Source organism: Eutrigla gurnardus (genome assembly GCF_963514095.1).
Source record: "Eutrigla gurnardus genome assembly, chromosome: 14".
NCBI classification, from domain to species: Eukaryota; Metazoa; Chordata; class Actinopteri; order Perciformes; family Triglidae; genus Eutrigla; species Eutrigla gurnardus.
In genome coordinates this window covers 6,081,345-6,103,753 of record NC_139937.1, presented here as the reverse complement: position 1 = coordinate 6,103,753, position 22,409 = coordinate 6,081,345, and the positions used below count along the sequence as shown (strand labels likewise).

At 42.0% G+C, this 22,409-nt stretch overlaps 1 protein-coding gene across 1 annotated transcript; it reads left to right on the top strand.

The window, feature by feature from the left end:
• Positions 1-3,897: 3,897 nt before the first annotated feature.
• On the top strand, positions 3,898-20,471 carry LOC311024303 (rap guanine nucleotide exchange factor 5-like). The gene is made up of 18 exons (XM_084026648.1): positions 3,898-4,321; positions 8,423-8,562; positions 9,234-9,334; positions 13,019-13,097; positions 13,281-13,425; positions 13,516-13,616; positions 15,451-15,481; positions 15,664-15,742; positions 16,091-16,240; positions 16,888-16,985; positions 17,194-17,316; positions 17,399-17,577; positions 17,793-17,883; positions 17,976-18,026; positions 18,268-18,355; positions 18,514-18,578; positions 18,671-18,725; positions 18,936-20,471. The coding sequence occupies exons 1-18, from the start codon at positions 4,142-4,144 to the stop codon at positions 19,052-19,054; spliced, it is 1,875 nt and encodes a 624-aa protein (XP_083882774.1). The 5' UTR covers positions 3,898-4,141; the 3' UTR covers positions 19,055-20,471.
• Positions 20,472-22,409: the final 1,938 nt, after the last annotated feature.

Genomic DNA, 22,409 nt, shown 5'->3' with positions numbered 1-22,409 from the left:
AACAACTGAAAGGCAGCCCCCCTTTTAATGGACAGATGTGAAAGGACAAAGTATTTCCTTCCCCTGGTTTGTTTCTCTGTGGATGAATCAAGCAAACATTTGCCTTTCTTTGATGCATGTAAACCTGGTTTATGGATTACAACAACAAAAATGATCAAAATGATCACATCACGCCATGTAGTCAAATGTTTAATACAAATTACTTTATTCTAACTGCTTGTGTACTTAGATAAATAAAAAAAAATAGTTTCCAAACTTTCTTTCCTTCCCATATAAAGAGTGATATTATTAGTTTCATAGAAATCCAAGAGGAAAGCAATCTTCATTTTGTGACATGTTTGAAATCAGTGATAGCTATATGTTGATAGCAAATGTTGATTACTGCTATTGGCAGTGTTGTATTACATTTTGCTTCATTCTTTTGTAGTTCTGATGAACTAAACATTACCTTACCTCAACTAGAAACAACACCGTTGGGAATATGACTTGGGAATTACTCTCAGCTACTGTATGTTTTCATATCTCCTTCTTGTACAGTGGAAATAACATCAAAGTTGAACCTTTTGTCATACAACCAGCAACACATCTCAATATATTTGTATACTTTTCCTGTGAAATTTCTGTATAGTATGTTGTATGTTATTTTTCAGACTGATAATTATGAATAAAGATGACTGAAGATGACCTTTGGCCTCGAGTCTTCTGATTGGAAGAATCAACAATATAGTCCATATAATGTAATATAAGTGCTGCACATTTTACATTAAATTCATTTCTCCTAATTCATCTAAATAAACTGCAATATTTCCTTCATGATATTGTAAATGCAGTTGTACATATTCAGTCTGACACTTAAAGTAATCCAATAAAATGGACAGTAATGGTTTAATACTAGGAATCTATTTTACGTAGGCCTGTTACATTTACAAAACGTTTTATCAGAGACAACTACTGTTGATAATCCCTGATCGTGCAGTACCTGAGATATAGTAACACTGATGAGATAATTCATTATCAATCAGAATAGTCTGTAGCACCCATAGAGCTATAATGGTTGTTGGCACACACATAACATACTCAGTGTCATAGGGAGACTGTAAAAAGGAGAATATTGTAAGAATTATTTTAAATATTTACGCGTCATATACATGTTGAGGAAAAAATATCATAGGCAGGGAACTGACGTAAGCAAATGTAATGCCCGCTTAAGGCCAGTAGAGGTCAATGTAACTTTATCTTTAACGTAATCTCTTTCGTCATATACATACAGGTAGGTGCAGCAGGCTGATGTAAAGCAATGCACACATACTGACAGTGTGTGCTGAGTGAACTGCTAAATAAATCCCCAAAGTAACACGCTGACGAAGACCAAACCAGCAGCTCAACGGCTCCACCCTGTGGTGGAGGCAGGAACAAACTACAACAAGTTCAAGGGCATAAACCCAATTTGAAAGAGGTAAGTTAGCAACCAGAAAAAACATTATTGGGTCATGTTTGTGTTTCAAGCTGGTGTGTACTGCTCGGTTACGTTTTCATTTCCATGTCAGCTGTCCGGGATCTTCGCATTGACTTTACTAGCTAACTGTTAGCTAACAACAGGGTCACAGAGCTAATGATTCAGACCACAAAAAGGTTGTCCCAAAAAGGTTGTTTGACAAGACTTACCAATGTTTTGAAAACATTTACTGGTTCCTCAAGTAGTCATTTATCCACGTTGTAAAGAATAAGCTAGTTGAACCGTGTAGAGATAAAAGATGCATGATGTTAAGAAATTGTTCCTCTCTTGTTGATTCAAACGAAGATGGGAACCGGAAGTGACAGCTCTTCGTTTTTGTATTTAATTATTGGTAGGCTTATCACAGTGAGAGATCTCCCGATCCGATGCAGCACCAATTTACTGTTGTTAGATAACGTGGCTCTCATTCATAAAACGTTGCTAAATCTGCGATGTGTATGTACGTGTGTATGTTCATGAATGCCAAACAGTGTTAACTGAGAAAGCTTCGGCTTCTCATCAATTAGCATAAACCCCGCCTATGAAGCACCATATAAGGAGGTATAGAAAAGTCTTAAAAGTATCTAGAAATGGCAGAAAACAGCAACAACATAACCAGAAATACAGAAATATTGCTTTTACACGGCGTAGGAGACAGTGTGCTGTTGTTGGTATTAATGCAGAAAACAGGTTATGTTCATTATTCATTGTGGTGATGTTTAGTCTCTTCTTTCATTTTATTGTGATATTTTTACAGATGGTGAACTTCTGTACTTGTGTTATTTTGATAAAGGGATTAGGCTACTGTAACAAGCTCAGTAGAGTTTCATCACGTTCTCACTCTTTTGCAGTGCCGCAGGCCTACAGTAACAGTGCACATCCTATGGTTGTCATGGTAGTCTCTGGTTAAAGACGGCGGTATTAGAGGGAGCTCGCTAACGCGTCTGACTTTAGGCATTCCCAGTTTGCTTTTCATTTGCTTGTGAAACTGGGTCAGTGATAGCATATTAAAGCTAGAGTTGTCCTCCTGGCTTTGTCTCACTAAGGAACACACTCGGAAGGAGCAGGAAGGAAGACGAGGTTGTTTTTAGAGATTCAAGGCCAACAATTTCCTTAGTTTAATATAGAATAACCTACTGCTAAAAATATAGTACAGTGGCTATGTTTACTATCTAAACATGTTCAAATCAAGGATGTGGTAAAACAGTTTTTTTTTTTTAATCTATAACCAGTAAGCGGAGGATCATTTTAAGACCACTTATTTAATTAATACCTTGAATATGCTTTTTCAGTATGTTCTGAATAGAAACGTCAGCTATTATGAACAAGTGCCAATAAAGAGTTGAGGGATAACATTATTTCACTGAAGTTATGCAGAAATAGGCTGATATCCACTTTTAAAGACATATTATATATGAGGGCAATAGACATCTTCCCGGTCAGTAACTTTGAAAGAATAAAGGAGCTTTGTGGAATTATCAACATCGCATGCAAGAGAAACACCACCAAGAGATGGGGACCTTTTCTCATCCTGCAGTCTGCTGCGTCAGCAGTTTGGAACGGCAGCACAATTGAATGGCTTTGGAAGGACCCAGTCAAGCATCACCCTGCTGACAGAGGGGAAAAAGCTATAACGTTAATAGATAAAGTGTTCATAGGAAGGATTAATGTCCTTGCTTTACCTTGGTCAATACATGTAGACTCACGCTGGCGCTTCTCTAACTACGTTAAGCAACTGACAATCTTCATTTAGCGACGGTCTGACAAGTTGGCGATCTTTAATAAAAACCGACACTTTGTTTCTCGTAGAAGACAAGATACAGAAGGACAGCTCAACGAAGCGTTGCTCTACAGCACCACTAGGGGATAAAACTCTGCAGGCTACTTTTAAGGCTTCACTGTATTTAATTTAGAATAAAATAGCTGGTGTTGGGGCTACAACAAGATTACTTTGTGTAGTTATTGTGCAGAAACACTTGTTTCACAAACAAAACATAGAAGAATGTTGGTGTCTTTAAATGAATCGTCGTACTCAAATTGACATTTGTGTGCTTTTACTCTGGGAGCTGCTTGCAGGTGACGTTTATTTACAGCATTGTATAAATTCACACTTAAAACAGAACAATTAAGTATTGTATTTGTGCTTGTGTCTGAATGACCTCAAACCACCACACACGTAATACGTCTCCACCCTAACACGGGTGTGACCCTCATGTGTAACGTGCCCTGCCCAATTCTGAATCTAGAGTCCGTCCTGCTTTTCGGGAGATTCAAAACTTCCTTTTTGGGGCTGTACGGCTCAACCAGATGTTTCCTGAACCCACCATGTTCCTAACTCACCGCCCTCCCCAGTGTTGAAAAGCAAAGGGAAGGAGAGAGAGAGAGAGGGAATCTGTCATTCACTTTCAGTAAAGCCAAGCACACAGAGATACCTGGAGTCCAACTGGTGGAGTCGTTCTGCGTGTGCCTCTCCGCTCCAGAGCTGACCGAGCTGGGATTTATTCTGGAACACCTGGACAGATACAATCAACTATACATACACGAATATTTGAGCTGTTCACCTCTTAGACTCTTTCTTTTAAAAAGCTCACAGACAGGAGTCCTGCTGTTTTGCCTGGTGGACAGCCAGCAGTTTGGGAGCCGGCGATGTCGTGGGACTGTGGCCTGAAGTACATGTTCTCCGTGTCCCCTGCGCTGCAGCCGGGGGCCATGTGTATCCTGCACGACAAGGAGGACCTGTCCAGACTGGAGATGGTCCAGAAACTGGCCAAGGACGGCTGCCGCTTCCTGCAGAACCACAGCAAGGGCCCAGAGAGGACAAGCGAGGTGATACACAACAACACAGACACAGTTAGAACATTCAGTTTAATAATATACATGTTGTTATGCTGCACGTTGATGCATTCCCCTGAACAGCTATCTTTGGCCTCGTCACACTGAAAACATCAGTCAAGCTGCTCCTCTGATAGTCCTTTTTATGTCATTATGAAACCTACTTCATTAACATACTTCAGCCTTGAATGTTCAGTGAGAGACATGTCCATTTTACTCAGAGCTATACTGTGGTGTTATGTGCTGCTGTTCTGTGAGCATCGGTTCTGGCCTTTCCTGCAGTATTCCATCCATCAAATCGGTTTTATTAGCATCCATATATTCTATCTATAGTGTGTCTGCTCTCTCTAATGATGAATGTTGTAATTTATTTAGATTCTGTCCAGACTACAAAATGCTTTCTTCAGTAAATATACCAGAAATATCTCTAGAATGCTGAAAAAGGGAAGTAAGATTTAGATTGATATATAGAAGATTTCATAATAGTTTGAGAGAGTGAAGGGTGCATTGCATTCATATGTATAAAACATTTATGAATGCACTGTATCCATTACATCAAATTAATCATCTAGGTCTATTTACAGTCATTACAGAAATGAAGTCGAATTCCTTGCATGTGCAAACATATTTGTTAATAAACCCCAATGTGATGAACATACATTTAAAATACAGCAGGTCTCCTTCTGTATGGACGCATCCTTGAAAACCTAAATATTGAATGCTCAGTTCAGCAAAACAAAAAACATTACATCACATGCTAGTTGACTGCGTAGGAGGCATCTGATTGGTTGACCTCATGTCGGGCTCAGCTTCTCCCTTCCTGCCAGATGCGTCTGTGTGCTGAACGGAGCAACAATGGCAGGAAAAGTTGACGCAAGTGGCCAGACCACCATGCCAACACATTATATGGTTATGGGGTGGAGACCAGTGCATCTGGTCTAGGACCTTTTCTGCAAACACAAGGCTAGATCTCCTTATCAATGTTGTTATTTCATATAATGACCTTTCATTTTCACCTTTCACTGACATTTAACTCTAAATGTTACTTCCGCCTTATATAACAATCTGTTTTTGGTTATTTTAGTAACATGCATTGTGCCAAGTTTCTCATATTCTGACTTAAAATGTGGATAAATAGAGTAGCTCATTCTGTCAGGTGGATAATATCTATCAGAATGGACTATTACCTCTATACATGTGGTTATAAAGAGAATACCTCATTCTGTCAGGTGGAGAATATCTATCAGAATGGACTGTACCTAATCCTCGGGCTAATGGCCCTGACCTAAAAGCTGACCTTATATTTAATGCTTGACATTAAGTAGAAATATTAAGATTATGTGAGATTATTTGCTGATGTTTCTAGATTATAGAATGGTTTGAAATAATCCAATGATGCTACAATGCATATAATGTATTACATGTGACTCGGATGAATATCTAAGCCCAGACATCAAAGAGTTTAGAAATAAGCTAAATCCCAGCTGGTTGAAATAGGGATGCTTAATATATGGAGGGCTACACATTTATGGAAATGTCATGACAAGACATCATGAATGTTATGCAATCCCCTTGAAATTGAAAAAAAATATTTTTATGGTAAAAATCCATTAAGGTATAAATATAATAATTAATATTTTGATTTTGGAAATCACTTGTAATCGGTAATTGTGCAAGATTATCTGTGTTTTTCTTCCTTAATTAACATTAATTAATCAACTTTATTTTCCTTTACTTTGTTCTTTACAGAAGAACACTGAGCTGCTGTTCTCTGCCCATGCATGAAGCAAAAATATTCTACATAACATTCACATACTCTTGTTCACAGTATGTTATCGGAGCTTAACCCAGGAATTTCAGCTAATTATGACTGGAGATAATGTAGAGCGTCTGCATCAAAGGGTTCTTTGAAAACAACGCTGATGTATGAATCGTCTGTCTCATTCTTCCTCATCTTCCCATTCTGTATGACCCACTCTATTCCATGCGAGGAATTTAGTCCAAATGGCATCCCGTCAGGACTGACACCTTCCAGGTCTCTTTAAGTGTTCCATACGTGCGTGCCAGACCTGCCACTGCAGCACAGAGACCCGCAGACAGAAAGGGTCCCTCCGGAATGCTAAAGACACAGGAAACCATTTGGCAGCATGACTTTGTGCAGAGGTCTGATAGGTAGCGTTTACTTTTCTGCTGACAGTGTCCATGTTGGGAGGACTTCGGTGGCCACTGTGAGTGGGGGTCACCTCGAGGCCACTCTCGAGGCCTAGAGTGCGTTTTGGTTTTTGGAAACACTGGTAACCACGAAGCCCAGCTCGGTGTATAGTGGCCTGCAGCAGCAGAGGCAGGATCAATAATTCATTGTGAGGAAAGGTTTGTTTGCCGTTTGACCCGTAAACAGTACACAGAGACACTCTGTTAATTGGAGTCGAGAATTCAGCTCTGCTGTCGGGCTTAGTCAGACAAAAACAGCATATTTTTATAATCTGAGAGCACACAGTGTACGTCACGTCTTGGTAAAGATAGAACCACCACTGTCTTGTTTTCCAAAGAACCAGGAAGCTAATCAGTGCAGCCTTCCCTTTCTGGGGATTTTCTAGTTCTCTGCTTTCCCCCACGTCATAGGTTCTGTGACAGAATAATACAGTCTGTTCTTATATGTGTTCATGTTTGTATTAGGATAAAGAATAAAAACATAAATTGTCACTTTACCCGACATGTAAACTTTGCTGAGAGTCATAAATCACAGCATGGAGGGGACTGACAGCCAGCATTGCCATAAATGGTCTTTTCCGAGGCTTTGAAAACATCTGTGCGGTTGATAGATGCCACTGGTCGGACTTTTTCACGTCAATGCCAAAAATGTGTTTGTGTGTTGTTGTGTGTCTTTGTCACATAAGATATCGTATGTGTGTGTTTGCGTGTTGTGTTAATGCATTCATCTGTGTACATGTTGTGCACCTACAGCATGTCTGTCTGCATGTCCACACATCACAGATAAGTGTCAATGTGCCAGGAAGTCATGCTTAACTGAAGGGGCCGGGATGCTTCTCTGCAAAAGGCAATTAGGGCAGAAAAACTGCAACCACTTCCAGTCTGTCAGTCTGTCTGCCTGGCTAATTGCATGCGCAGAGGCTCATGTTGCATTGACTGATGGCTGTGGAGAAGGGGGGACTGATGTAGGATGCATGTGCGTGCACCATACACTAAACTCCTCATTAAGACCTGTATCTCTGACCCAGACCCTCCAATACAAGCATCTATATTCTTCAGGAAAAACATGTGGATGTCCAGGCTCAAACTACAGTATGCATTAAGCTCCATCCATCCATCCATCCATTGTCTACCGCTTATCCTGTATTCAGGGTCGGGGGTATGCATTAAGTTAAAAAATAAAAATAAAAAATGAATCTCCTGCTTTAAATGTCAGCTTCCTGTGTCACCCAAAGTGGGTGATTATATTTGCATGATATTGTCTTTTCATATGCTGTGACACATATTATGGGGGGGAAACAGACACCTACATGGATACCCCATGTGTATTTTTAGCATCTGATCAAATTAACCAATCAGTCGAGAAAAGATGCAACGTCAATTAATCATTACAGAGAGGAGATTTGATTGAAAACATGGTGATTGGGTGGCACTGAGTGACTAAGAGAGAGAGAGATGTGGTGAAACAGAGGGAGTGGGAGACAACAATGAGACAGCAACATGAGGATGAATTTTTCTTTCATGGTGATGATAAGACAAGGTCCTACCATGTGATTTAAAGTCTAAACTTTTGGTGGTGTGTAGAGTTTAAACCTATGACAGCTTGAAAAACAGATTGTCTCTAGACACCACCCATAATTTAATAGGCTCTACACAGGAATTGGTAATTAAAATTGGAGCGAGTCTTTTATGTAAATCCCTGAATGGGCTCGACCGATAAGGACTGAATAATGATATATATATGGAAATTCTCTTTCATTTACAGTGCTGGCTTGGACAGAGTATTATGATGGAAATCAGTGGTGATTTGTGAGTGGGAGAAAATACAGGGGAATCTCCTTGGTGATAACACACTCCCTCCCTCCCCCTTCTTTCTCTGTCCAGCCCCAGAGTGACGAGGCAGACCGTGTGTGTCTGAGGGAGAGGGGCCACGATGTGCTGGTTCTCCAGAGGATATCGTCAGAGCAGCCAGCCCTCTCTGCATCAGCGAGGGGAGGAGGGAGAGAGGAGCCGAGGAACAGGAGGTAAGTCTCTCTAGTCCCCTCCTTCCTAGATCCCCTCCCTCCCTCCCGCTTTCTCTCCCTCCCTCACTATCTGTTTCTCTCCCTCAGCACTCTCCCTCCCATCTCTCAGGATCACACACTCACACAGGCATGCTTACGTCACAACTCCCAGCGCATAAATGACTACATTATACTTATAAGTAAGCAGCATGGGACTGTGAGGCAGAGCTCGGCCGGCTGCCTTCCCATTCAAGTCATTCAGGAGGGTTTTTTTCAGCCGTGAACGTACCGGGATACCTCAGCGTGCTTGAGGTACAGCAGTGCGGACTCCGTGCTGTAGCAGCTGCAGGTGGATGGATGGCTGGGTAAAAGGGGCATGCAGCAGTAACCACGGCAACGTTGCCGGTGTGAGGGCACAGGGACTCTGCAAGGATGGGATCTCGGCCGAACCCCCCCAACCTGCACGCTGCCTTGGTGGAGCAGGAGGAGGACGAGGAGGACGAGGAGGGCTCCGAGGAGAGCAGCAGTGACAGCACCAGCCGGGCAGAGCCGCTGACGATGCCCACCTTCGACGTTCCCTACTTTCGCTACATAGACGATGAGGGAACGGAGGGAGAGGAGGAATGGAGCAGCAGCCGCTCTCTGTCCTCGATCGAGGAGGACTCGTCCGCTGACTCTGTTGTGTCTGACAGGTACATGGTGGTATCAGGGACCCCCGAGAAGATCCTGGAGCACTTGCTGAATGACCTGACACTGGACGAAGACCAGGGGACAACACAGTGCAAAGAGTCAGGTCAGCATGCATACTTTAAACTCCTGAAACACCTTTCTCATCCATATTGTCTTTACTGTGTGTTCATCAACATTATTTGTATTTTAAAGAGCAAAAGTAGGGGAATATTTAGTTAGTTGGTACCTAGACAACTTCAAGTCTATAGCATGTTTAAGGTTGTGTCCTGATGCAGGTCCACTGGTATCGCTCTACTGTTTGTGAAAGACGGATATAAAGTGAAAGACGGAAATAACTCCCTTACTTTCCGTTTCACTCTCTCTCCCTCGTCACCCCTCTCTCTCTTGCAGAGGAGCTGGGACAGCGGTCCCCCCTGGGCAATATTACCAGACTAATCATGTGCTATCGTTCCCAGAATGGCTCCAAGTTCGAGCCATTTAAAAGCCTGTGACAAAGATAAATGCGGCTCATATCTTTTGAGTAATGCCATATCAGACTGCCTGCTATGCAGTCTCGCATCACAGCGACAACAAATGAGCACATTTCCACACATCCCAGCAGGTACATGACAACGTGACACTGTTGCCAAGGCACAGGAGACTCTGTTGATTGATGTGGAAAGACGTGTCGGGGAGCGATGATGATTGAGAGCAGTGGCACAGTCAGACAAGCAAAAGAGGAATACTTGAGGGAGGAGAAACGTGGCAGAGAAAAGGGAGAGGAGGGAAGAAGAAGGAGATGCAGGTCACAGGCGATGATCTCTCATCAGGATGGATCTTTACTAATTCTGATTAGGAAGTGAATTGATCTAAATGTCCTCTGGGGAGATGTGCCTGCAGCTGTGAGATGGTACATTTTACATGAACGGGAGAGCTTTATTCAATAGTTTATTGTTATAATTGACTATTTCATATAGATATCAAATGAAACATGGAGCTTAATAAGCAGACAAATGGGGAATCCATTTCCTCCAGTATTCATAAACCTTAACCATTTAGCTAATATCTAGGTTCAGTAGAGGCAGTGTGTTGTTGATGAATCCTTCACTGTTAGCTCACCTTGCAGTGAGTGTGTTGGAGTGAAGCCCCCGTGGGTAGCTGTGGAGCAGAGTAAGATGCTGCTGAACGATATCCCAGGGTCAAACAGCCAGAGACCTGAGGGGCAGAAGGGATCAGCAGAGTCCTGAACAGCAATTGATCTGCACTCAGTGATTTTTAATAGTCTGACTTCTGCTGGCCTCGGCTCTCTCTTTATGAATACCGGAGCTGCTCCAGCTGCTAGTGTAGCACCAGAGCAGCTAGACTAGACTCGTGTGCCCTTGGAGGTTCAGCATGAGAGGATGAGATCCTTGATATCATCAAAAAAAGAGGTTTATTTGAACATCCAACAAGCTGCAGCGTTTGGTCTTCCTCTGGTGGATGGCCCAGAGAGACAACATGACTGATGGTTGCAGCAGGTTATTGATGTTGTGTTTATGACTTACATGCCGTACGGCACATTAGAAAAGCCATTTTCATCTCATCGGCGTAGCACTTGTTCCAATCTATTCTAAGTACACAACATTATGAATGCAGAGGAGCTTTCTGCCAGAGATGGCACTTTTCTGGAAGCACCACGGGCGTATTTGAGGCAAAACCAACGTGAACCACGGTGCAGCAGGACGGCGTAGAGCTCTTAAATGCTCGCATTTCCTTCTGTGGGCTAGCATTGTGGGTAGTATTCACAAGTGTTCAGCGCTGCCATCTTCTCTGTGCCCAATCTCTGAGTGCAGCTATTGATTCTCGCTCTGCACAGATTCTGCAAACTGCCAGTTCTGAAAAGCATGTATTGGATTATTTGTGTGTTAACGAGAGGATCTCCCAGCTGTTGTGTGGAAATGTCGACGCTTATTTGCAGTGAAGAAAACATCACATTAAGTGAGCGGACATCAAATAAATGTCTAAATGCAGATCATAGTAATTTAATGCTTTTACACCAAGAAGTTGCATCTGGAGCTTACTGAGCCAATAAGTGACACATTAACAGCTTATTTCAAAGGCTGCATTGATCAACTTTACGAGCCCTTATTGAAATGCGAGAGGGATGGCAGGGCTATTGACAGTTTGATTGATTTCACAGGAGATTGATAGAATAAATCAATGAATCCATTCTGCATTTCCTCTGTAAAGGAAGCAAAATGTATTGACTCGAGTGCCAGAATGCAGGATTCAGAGAGCTAAAGAGCTCTACATGCTACTTTCCCTTCTCTGATCTAGACCAACTATTATAAGAACTGTAAATGAAAAATGATGTGTTGTGTAGGAATCACAAATCTGTATTTATACAGTACAATTCATGCATAATATAGTTTTGGGTCAACACAAAATGTTTGGATTAAACTCTACTTCTTTTCAAAGCTGTGTTGCCAAGAAAAGCTTGAGAGTATGACTTTAGGTCATAACATTAAATATTTATTCTGTTTTTTTCCAACTTCAAAAAACTTGCAGTGTGCAGCCTGGGGAGAAGTATGTAAGCTGTTACTCAGGAGAAAGTGTTTTGGTTGAGATAGCTGAAAGAAAAACACACAGCAGTGTGAGTGAGTGGTGCTTTGTGAATGTGTGTGTGTAAGTGTGTGTGTGTGTGTGTAAGTGTGTGTGGAGTGTCAGTACAGTATGCCAGTGTGTGGGTGATCATTTTGCATGTTTGTTTTTTATGGCTTTGTGTTAAGGTGCGTTACTGTATGCTTTATGGGGAGCTGGGCCATCACATGTACGAGTGTGTAACCTCTCATAAGCAGTGAGTGATGCTTCCACAGCTGCTCTGCCCGGATTAACATAATGATGTCAGGGAGTCCCGTGGACCAGAACGCACACAAAGGCCCTGGGAAGCCAGTGTGAAATTAAAGGGGAGAATTTACAATTCGGGGTATGAGGCGCACTTCTAAAGGGGTCGAGAGGACGTTGGCCCTAATGGGATTTGTAAAGCTTCCTCGCTTGTGGCCAGGCATCATGTCTTGGACTTACTCACATCTTAGAAATGTATTTTTGTGGCTCTTATGTAAATAATTACTAACATTTTAACAAGAGATTCTGGTAAAAAGGGACTGTATGAAACTCATGAAATCAAATGAGTCTTCTTTTTTTTTTATCATAGTAGCAGCTTGGGATGTAATCCAATCACAGAAAACACTTACCCAGGTGTAACCTTGGGAAGAAACCACTCAAGGACAATACAGTGGTTGCTCATAAACATATTAGGATGATGACTAAGCAATATCAGATTGCTTTTCTTTCCGTTTGCGAGATAATCACAATGAAAACATAGACTCCATCAGAGGTCAGAGAGAGTCAACGGACACAGTGCCGACTTATCTTTACTGATACGGCCTGTAATGGCAAATGTGTGAGATTGAAGATAAAGGCAGTAAAGGCCCGTTTGAACTCCTTGAAGCAAAATGGAACAAAGGGATCCTCAGTGGTTTCAGCTCAACCGATTATCCGGGACTGACCATGGAGAATATTGTGCCATTGAAAGGTCTCTCACATTATGCTCGCCTCTGAAATGTCTCTGCTTAGTCAACTGGTATTTGACCGCACAGAATGAGCTGTCCCTCTGGTATTATTAAGATGGAAAGAGGAGAACTGAAGCCTCGGAGATGTCATTTAAAAGTACAGGCCTACTCTCTGTGCAGCAAACGTCATATAGTTGTTCAGGTCAAAGGTGAACCTGCCCTTCAGCATCCTTTCAACGGTGTGTTTCTCTTTGCAGATACACTTCTGGATGATTTCCTGCTGACCTACCCAGTGTTCATGTCGACGAGTGATTTTTGTCAAGCTCTGCTGGGACAATATCCTTGAACACAGGAACATTATTGCAAAGACACATAATAACCCCGTTCTGTGTAGAGGTGTGTGGCAGACATAGATGTTTTACACAGAAAAACATGATGCTTCATTCTATGCTGCCTGCGTTTGAAGTCAGCGAATAGATCTCGCTCTCCATCTGTGCTGAAGCCTTAACTGAAACCCACCTATTGCACCAAGCGCTACAGAGGGAAAGAGGACAGGAAGGAGGCTCTGAAGAGGAAACAAAAAGTCCTGCACCTGGTGTCACAGTGGATGGCCCTCTGCAAAAACTTCCTGAGGGACGACGAGCACGTCAAACTGTTCACCAAGGTAGGGAACATAATGTGCGGGGGAAAGGGAGGGAAGTGGGTGTGAGGTGAACTTGATATGGCAGAAATGAAATTCGACATTTTCTTCCAGTCTTTGTATGGATGCGTGTTGGATGATCTCTACGAGCACCCGTTCCTGGAGAAGGATGTGAGGGAGCTGCAGAAACTGTACCAGCTGCATCACTGCAGACAGTGAGTAACTTACTTTGGCATTATAAGTCATTAGACACAATAAAGTCTTATAATGTATATTATCTATAAAATGGAAAGACGGGCGTATGGATATCTGGGTGTGGACAAGATGGAGTCTATGACTGTTCTGGTCTGAAAGGAAGCAGAGACACTAGCTGGTCTCTGAGTGCAAAGAAAGAGCTGCTTCTCTGCTCTGTGCCTTTATTTAGCCTCTCATCAATGAATGCATTCAGAGACTGAAGAGTAATTGCAGTGTTCTGGGTTGTTATGCACGGAAATATGAAGGTCATGGAGCTCTTTATTTTGAATCTCAAAAAATTGAGGAAATACAAGAATTTGGAGAATTAATGACAAGCTGTCAGAAATAAATAGAAGCCCTGAGAGGCAAGCGAGAACAAACAATTCCAAGCAAGTTTCCACAACAAAAAAAAACAACACCTGCCAAAACTTTTTTTGTCAGGATATTTGAAGTGTTTGTTTTTGTAATGAAAAGATATCCTGACAAAACTTTATTTTCAAAAAGAGACCATAGCAAAGGCGTAGGTTGAAGTCTTACAGCAGCTTATTATAACATCCAAACTATGAACAAGCTTTATAGTTATGGATTGAGCACAACATTTGACAAGGAGCTTTGAAGGAGTAGTGCTTCTGGATCATTAAGTATTGTATGTGTGCATACACTGTATGTTAAATATATATGCTAAACATTCCATCAAACAGATTTCTTTATCAACATCCGAGTCTTAAATATTGGGTCAGTTTTGCGGTTGTGAAAGTGGAACTGTTGCATAACTGCATTTTCTCAGGTTTTCTAAAAATATGCATCATATTGCTCTTTGACATTACAGCATAAACATCCCCCATCAGACACATGGCCACACCCATGCCCCTCTTCCCCTCCCTCAACCACGGCCTCCAATCAGATCTTCTCCCTGGGGACACTCCAACCTGCCGCCCATTAAAAAAACAGTGCAGATAATTCAACCTGACTCCGCTGCCTTTATCTGGGGCCGGCTTTATTCAGGCTTATATCCAGGGAGGGAGATCCACAACACCCACTCAGTAGCAGCACAGCAGTGGACTTTGTGAGGGTGTTGCTAACTGACATACTGTAGTATTTATGAGCTTTTCACAATCAGGCTCACCCGAGGAGGACAAGGTCGACTGCTTTGTGGCAATCTGCTGCCGAGGGAAAAGCTCAAATGTGTCAGTTTCCATACAAAGAAGACTCATTTAAGTCCTTTGCTCCCACCAACTTCCATCTGGCCTTTATGCAAAAGAAAGTAATGCTTCTGGACGCTGAGGGCTCAAACAACACTTGTTCTCATGCATGTGGCGTGATACTTCACAGAGATCATTTACTCTGCTTTTTCTTTTTTTTTCTTGAGGCACAGGAGAGTGAATTAGATCACAGGCTCTCTTCTGATAATACAGTGGGATTCAGGTTTTTCATTAGTGCAGGACTGCTGCTGCCCAATGAGAGGGGATCCCTCAGGGTAGGCTTTGTGCCAACATGCCTATTGTGATGCAGAGCCCAGTAAAAGCCGAGGGATGATAATGGACACGGGGCTATCCATCATGCTAGCTGGGCCTAACCGATGAAAATAGGATGATTAAATGAAGGGATCACGTTGGGAAGGTCTAAAATCTACGAAGCACTCTAATCTCGCCTCGACACTGATCTTAAATAATGGATTGAACACTGCAGAGGAGTATATATGTAGATTCACTTTACCTTGATTAGACTGATGAAGTTGTTTTTGTACTTAACATAGCGGCAGATACATTTTTTTGGGGTATTAATTGACTGGTTTATTTCTTCTCCCTTTTCCAGTGCAGTGGATGAATATTCCCCTCAAAGAAAGGTGAGTGAAAAGATCCTGTGTTTCACTTTAGTGAACAAAGCTCCCTGCCCACTTCAACATACAAGATGTAGCGTTTGTCCTCACATTTCCTGCTAAATTGTTCTGAAGTTCTAGTGAAAAGCCCGCAGTGTTCCCAGGCAGTATGAGTATGTGTCAAAATCCACGTATTTCCCTTCTTTTAGTGCAAAGCACTTTTCCACCAATTGAGCCTAAAGGAGAATGGGCTGCAGTCCAGAGCCACACAGAGGGAGACCAAGGAAGGTAAGTCGTAAAACATGGCGCTCTTCACACATTCCTCCCATCATACGTTGTTTCCAAAGCGGTGGAAAGGAGACGTTTAGTCTGAACAATAGAACAATGGGGATCTTTCCAGGAAAGGAATGAAAGGGTTTGGAAATGCAAATTCCTGAGTCGTGACTTAATGAATTCATTTAGTCTTAGTGGGATTCGTTTCATCTAACAATGCAGATAGCCTTGATTTTATTTCATTCCGATTAAAGAAATTGCCCCCACAGACCCGTTACCTTCATCTACTCCATCCGTCTATTGAATATGCCTCATGTGAATTCTACAGTCCTTACTGGAACAACATTTTCCTCTTTATTGCAGTGTTGTGTCATGTGCATCTTACCATGGACTCCTTCCTGAGTATGAAGGCCCACGCCGAGATGGTGGCCCAGGAGCTCCTGCAGGCGGTGGCCGACAGGATGGAAATCCCACTGGGGGAACTGGTGCTAGTGGCTGTTACTTACAATGGAGGTAAATAGCATTTCATGTAACTAGCTACGGTACATATCAACCAATGTTTGCAATTACAGAAATACAGAAACTGAGAATTTCCATCTGTTGTCTTCTGCACTTTTGATTATGTAAAAGAATAAACAGGTGTGTAGATCCTGGTGTTTGTACATCACGTGGAGGATAAAACATGCTAAATTATACTAATATGTAGAGTATACACAAATTATGTCCTGTACATCACTACAATTAAACATCAGTGTGTGATTCCGTCCATAACAGATCAGAATAGATGATTCCTGTTATAGGTCAGTATCATACGTTTTAATATAGTCAGCTTCAACACTAGTAGAAAATGAAAGTAAATATTTCTCATGAAAAACTCATCATATAGCACTATACAATACTCTCACAATATTTCATACTTGATTTTTTCCTGTATTGAGTAACATGTTGAGACCAGACATGAATGTGAGATTGCAATCAAGGAAGCTGACTTAAATATCTCCCCACAGTTAAAAGGGAGAAGACGTCAGTATGTGTTATCAGTGACTCCACCTCAGAGTGGAGCCTGGCATGACGACCCTTATCTCTTGCTACTGTTAGCTGCTTACACGCTGCCTGATAGATTTCTGTAATGGTTCTGCTATATGTTTGCTTCTCTACAGGGAGGCTCCTCCTGCAGCCGCAGGACAGAGTCTTCTCCGACTCCCTACGGCCAGTCGGGAGGCTGCATGTGTGCAGGAAGGACCTGGGTGAAGTCCTGGTAAGAAGATCACTGCAATGTGTCAGTGGTTACTGAAACATACTGTTCAAAATCACGTCATACATAGTTCATACATCAGCTCAGTGAATAAGACAACATGCAGCATAGTGAGCTCATGTTATGAATCTCCAAAACTCCCATTGTATCAGTATGATCAGAAAGTCTGCTAATGTGAAATAACTTCTTATGTTGTTTTTCTTGTTTTCAGAATCAGTTCACAGACAACTCCGAGCTGCAACAGAGGACGACTCGCATGCTCAGTTTAAACACGTGGGACGTGGCTGTCGCTCTCACCAACTTTGACTGGGCCATCTTTGACTCGATACACGAGGTTTGTCCCACAGCTTAACCGTTTCACGCTCACCAGACGTGACGCGGCTGCTCTGCTAAACTCGTGTGTTGTTCTTTTACAGCAAGAACTGGTCTATTTCACTTTCAGCCGCCACAGCAGCAGCGGCCACACCGTGGCGTTGGAGCTGCTGCTGCAGCGCTGCAATGAAGTGCAGCTGTGGGTGATGACTGAGGTGCTGCTGTGCCCAACGCTCTGCAAGAGGGTCCAACTCATCAAGAAGTTCATCAAGATCGCAGCCCAGTTAGTAGCTTCACACACTTTCCCATCAGAGATTCATTGATTGTAGTCGACCATAGACACACCGACTTCTGACACTGTGGGCCAAACAGGATGAGCTTCATAGACGTACATGGGCACGCGGCCCCCTCCAGTGGCAGATCAATGAACTGTATCTGTGCCGTTGAGCTGCACCCCCTGCCATAGACTGAACTGTGTGGTCCGTTTGTGTTTTCCAGCTGTAAAGCACAGAGGAACCTCAACTGTTTCTTTGCCATTATAATGGGCCTGAACACGGCAGCTGTGAGCCGCCTCAGTCAGACATGGGAGGTAAGGATGTGCTTCTGTTTTGTGGTCTTTCAGCCCGTTATGTAGTATCACATAGTATCTGAAGACAAATGCTGTTTCTTGTGCCTCTGCAGAAAATTCCTGGGAAATTCAAAAAGCTGTTTTCAGAGCTGGAGACAATTACAGTAAGTGTAATTCATGACCAATACACAGTATTTGCCCGTTTTGAAAAAGAAAATACATCCATGCTTCAGTGTGAACCAGGTGAAACATACAGATGCTTTTCATTTCAAAACATCAGGAGTTTTAGATTATCATTAGTCTCTTTTGCTGCCATAATTCCACTAACAAAGCATGATGCATGCTCAGGCACACACGTTCATCCCCGGAGGATTACACTCATTTGTTTTGATAATGTTTTCACAGGATCCCTCACTGAACCACAAGGCCTACAGGGACTCCTTCAAGAAGATGAAGGCACCAAAGATCCCCTTCCCTCCTCTGCTACTGAAAGGTACGCTCATTATTCTCTCGCTTCAGAACCCCACAGCTACTCCAACTCCGGCAGGAAGGCACGGTGGAACATTTCCATCAGGTTGATTTAACAATCAAAGAGCTATTTCATCCCAAATACTTGTTGTCGACAACTAACAAGATCTTTATCTGCTTTAGATATTACCTTCATTCATGAAGGCAACAAGACGTTTCATGATAACCTGGTCAATTTTGAAAAGCTGGTGAGTTCATTGATCCTTTATGCCTCTGCACAGAATACATATAGTAGTTCTGAATTCATGTTTAATGAAGCTTTCGCCATCTTTGTTTCCAGCACATGATAGCGGACACGGTGCGTCTCATCCGCCAGTGTCAGAAAGATCACATGGGTCAGTATATTTTGTTTACTTTGTAATTCTACTCATTATATATATTTTTTTAACCAGACTATCAATAACATGTTATAGTTATGCTGAAGATGTACAGTGCACATTCATTTAGTATGTGCCGGTGCATATATGTGCGTCATACAGAAGTGCAGTACTGGTCCTGGATGCTGCTCCCTTAGCTTGGAGGTAAAAGGTTTCCTTTCCCTCTAGGTAATGGCATCACCCAGAAGAGCAGCTCAGAAGTGCGAGCCTACATTGATTACCTGCACATCATCGACAATCAGCAGACTCTGTTTGAACTGTCACACAGGCTGGAGCCTCGTGCTTAGAGAGCAACGCTCACTGCACTTCCCACTGCGTCAGCCAGACTGCCAAGGAACAAATCTACCGCTGTCTCATCTATCTCTCAGGACCCACTCAGCAATCACAGGACGGCGCATGACCCTGGCTGACCACAGGAGGGAGCCACTCAATCAGGAAACTCTCACCCGAGATGGGAATAAGCAGAGAGTGTAGATCCATAACAGTGGTATCAAAAACACGTGAAAGCAGGCCCGAGGTGCAGTACCAGGAGGCCTGGTGGCAAAAACAAATAAGAATGTCTTCTTCTGCAGGTTCAAACTACTTTCTTAGGGTTGGCAGAGATTGACAACAATGATACAACAGCTCCCTCTTGTGGAGAATCAGTAGCCTGCAATAAGAGTTTGCAGCTGAAGTGCTTCCCACTAAATAAAAAGCTACAGAAAATGAATGTGAAAACAACGTATTGACCGTGGATGTTCAATCCCCGACCATGACCACAGTATGTTTGACACAAAAAGGTCCACTTAGTCGCCTTTGCAGAGCTCTCAACCACATGAATCACATCACATAGTGATTGAGTTTAAAGATCAGGCTGGTTGTTTCATCAGAGTTAACCAAAGACTATCTCTGTCCTATATATTGTACTCACACTTCTGTTTTTTTTCAGAATTTGACACGATCCAGATGTTCTCTCTGCCAGATGTAGGACATGAAGTCACTGATCAGTGTAGTGTACGCACAACGAGCAAGATGACAGAGATAGTGAACTTGATTGTTAAATATTTAATATTTTCAGATTTTATTTTCATTATCTATTTTTACATGGCAGAATTCACTTCCCATACAGTTTTCTATTGTTTAACCATAGCGTGTATTAGAGGAGGCGATACGGATGGTATAGGAGTGGAACAGATGAGAATACAGCAGTATACCGTGTGTCTGTGGTGTTTGGAAACAGTTGTGTTTCCTGTCTGTGAGTTATAATCATGTTAGTGCCAAGTACCATGAAAATGCTGATCGCTCATTATTTTAAAAGCATAAGGATCTCCATGTAGTTGAGCTGGACAATCAGTTAAATGAAGCAGCGGACCCATACTGATACACCTGTATTGGTCTATAAAGTTCAGGTAAAAACACAATACCATGCATTTTGCGACCCAGATTAGGCTGTTTGGTACACAGAATACCAGAAATTAGCATTGGTAGAGCTCAGCAATGTCATATCTTTAAAAAACAGAGATATGGTGACTCATTTAAACCCAAGGTAAACATGTTTCAGCTTTCAATCAAATGCTACTGTGCTAGAGTGCATCTCCTTTAGCCTCAGTAAATCTATGGATAGATATGGGACTTTCATTGTGGTTTGGGGTGAACTGCCCAAGTTAGTAAAGAGCAATAGCAAAACAAGTACTACAGCACCTTGTGGACAAGAAAAAATAGAAGCCATTTGCTTATTACAGCGTGTACTAACACTGTAAACAATTGCATAGTATGTAGTGATAGAAGATACCTTTGTCCTGAGGTAAAGCCATTTTAAGCAGGCCTTGTGAAGTGTTGTAGATTGAATTTTCATTATATATAATATATTATTTGTATATTTTGGGTTTTAGAGGCCACGGAGAAAAAAATGCCGTATGTATTACTTTGAATTTAATTTGTATCATCAACAATGTACAGTTGAGTCTATTTATACTGTATGTATATATTATACATGTTGAAATTCTGGATACGGATATTTATTTATTTCAGAATTATTTATTTGTTCTATAGACGCTACTATTCGTTTAGTTTGATTTCTTTTTTTGTACGCACTGTTTTGGCTGGTCGGCATGATATGGAAAACCATGGATTGACCAGCAGTGTCAACTGTGCATGCAATAAAATACTTTCAACATCATCAAGTTTGGTTATTGTTAACAATATTTATTTACATGTGTAAGGTGGTGACATTCACAATCCATTTAAATAATGGTACTATTAAACAGACTTTATAGCAAGTCAGACTGTAAAGTAAGAGACTGATTGGACTGTTCAGTTAAAGGATCCACAGACATGACTCATAGTAAGGGCATAATGAAAATGAAACCACAGACAACATTCAGTAATAACACAAAAGAACAATAAGGGCCCATTGAATGCAGAAAAGTGAGTTTTATACACTCAATATGTGCACAAATACAGGCACTTAATGGCAGCAAAGCGCACAGAGGCTTCATAAAGTTCCTTCATTCAAAGGCTCCAACATTTTCTAATTTGGGAGAAAAGTACATTTATAATCACCTTTAAACTTTAAACGGGTTAATCTGGCCTCTTATTGAATATCAGACCATGCCGTTCTCCAGTGAAGCATCGCTGCCTCTCTGTGGCAGCATGAGGACCGTACAGTTTGTGTAAATATATTTAATACTAAATGCACCACTGAAATATAACTTTAATGCCTTGATATTTTGTATGATGTCCTCAGAAATGCTAAAAACATGAGGTATTTGTTCAATATGTTGGATAACAAACCCATCAGTGCAGGATGGTTTCCTGTGACGAGGCGGAGGTGTGGCCCAGATGCCCTTGCTGACTTTAACCAGGTGTCCTGCTTGGCCTTTAACATGACTATCTGTGGCACGACCCCCGCTGTGCAGGCCCCGTACCCTGCCATTTCCTCCCAAACACTGCCAGCACTGTATCATTTCCCTGTCACCAAATGACTGGCTAGCTGCTGTGGCATGCTAATGAGAGGAAGAGGGGGCAGATGAAGAGAAACTACAAGAAGACTGGGTCTTCATTTCCCCCCCGTGCGATACACGGAATCAATCCTCCATCCTCAACGTGACCGTCTGCAGCCGAAGCACAGCAATTATTGGCACTGGAGAAAATCTCATTTGAGAAGATAAGAGTGCTGATTTCTATCCAAATAAGAAAAAGAAAAAAAAAACAGAACGGCTGTAATTTGTACATCATGTCTCTTGTTTATCTCAGCAGATAAATATTGCACCTGCCCTGTCTCTTCCTGGGCAAATTTCCGCTAATATCATGAAGTCCCTGTTCTGACACTGTGTTTACATATGTTAAGAATAATGAACATTACAAAAGGGAGTCAAAAAAACTAATTTGGGATAAAAAAAAAAGATAAATAAATTCTAAATACACTCTATTGCCAACAGTATTTGCTCACCTGCCTTGACTCGCATATGAACTTAATTGACATCCCATTCTTAATCCATAGGGTTTAATATGACGTCGGCCCACCCTTTGCAGCTATAACAGCTTCAACTCTTCTGGAAGGCTTTCTACAAGGTTTAGGAGTGTATTTATGGGACTTTTTGACCGTTCTTCCTGAAGCCTATTTGTGAGGTCACACACTGATGTTGGAGGGAAGGCCTGTCT

Excerpts from the sequence above, each read along its gene's own strand:
- LOC311024303 (XM_084026648.1), top strand. The coding sequence starts at position 4,142 with ATGTCGTGGGACTGTGGCCTGAAGTACATGTTCTCCGTGTCCCCTGCG. Across the intron at positions 15,743-16,090 it reads ACAGAGGGAGACCAAGGAAG|TGTTGTGTCATGTGCATCTT; the intron begins GTAAGTCGTAAA and ends TCTTTATTGCAG. Across the intron at positions 18,027-18,267 it reads CAGAGCTGGAGACAATTACA|GATCCCTCACTGAACCACAA; the intron begins GTAAGTGTAATT and ends ATGTTTTCACAG.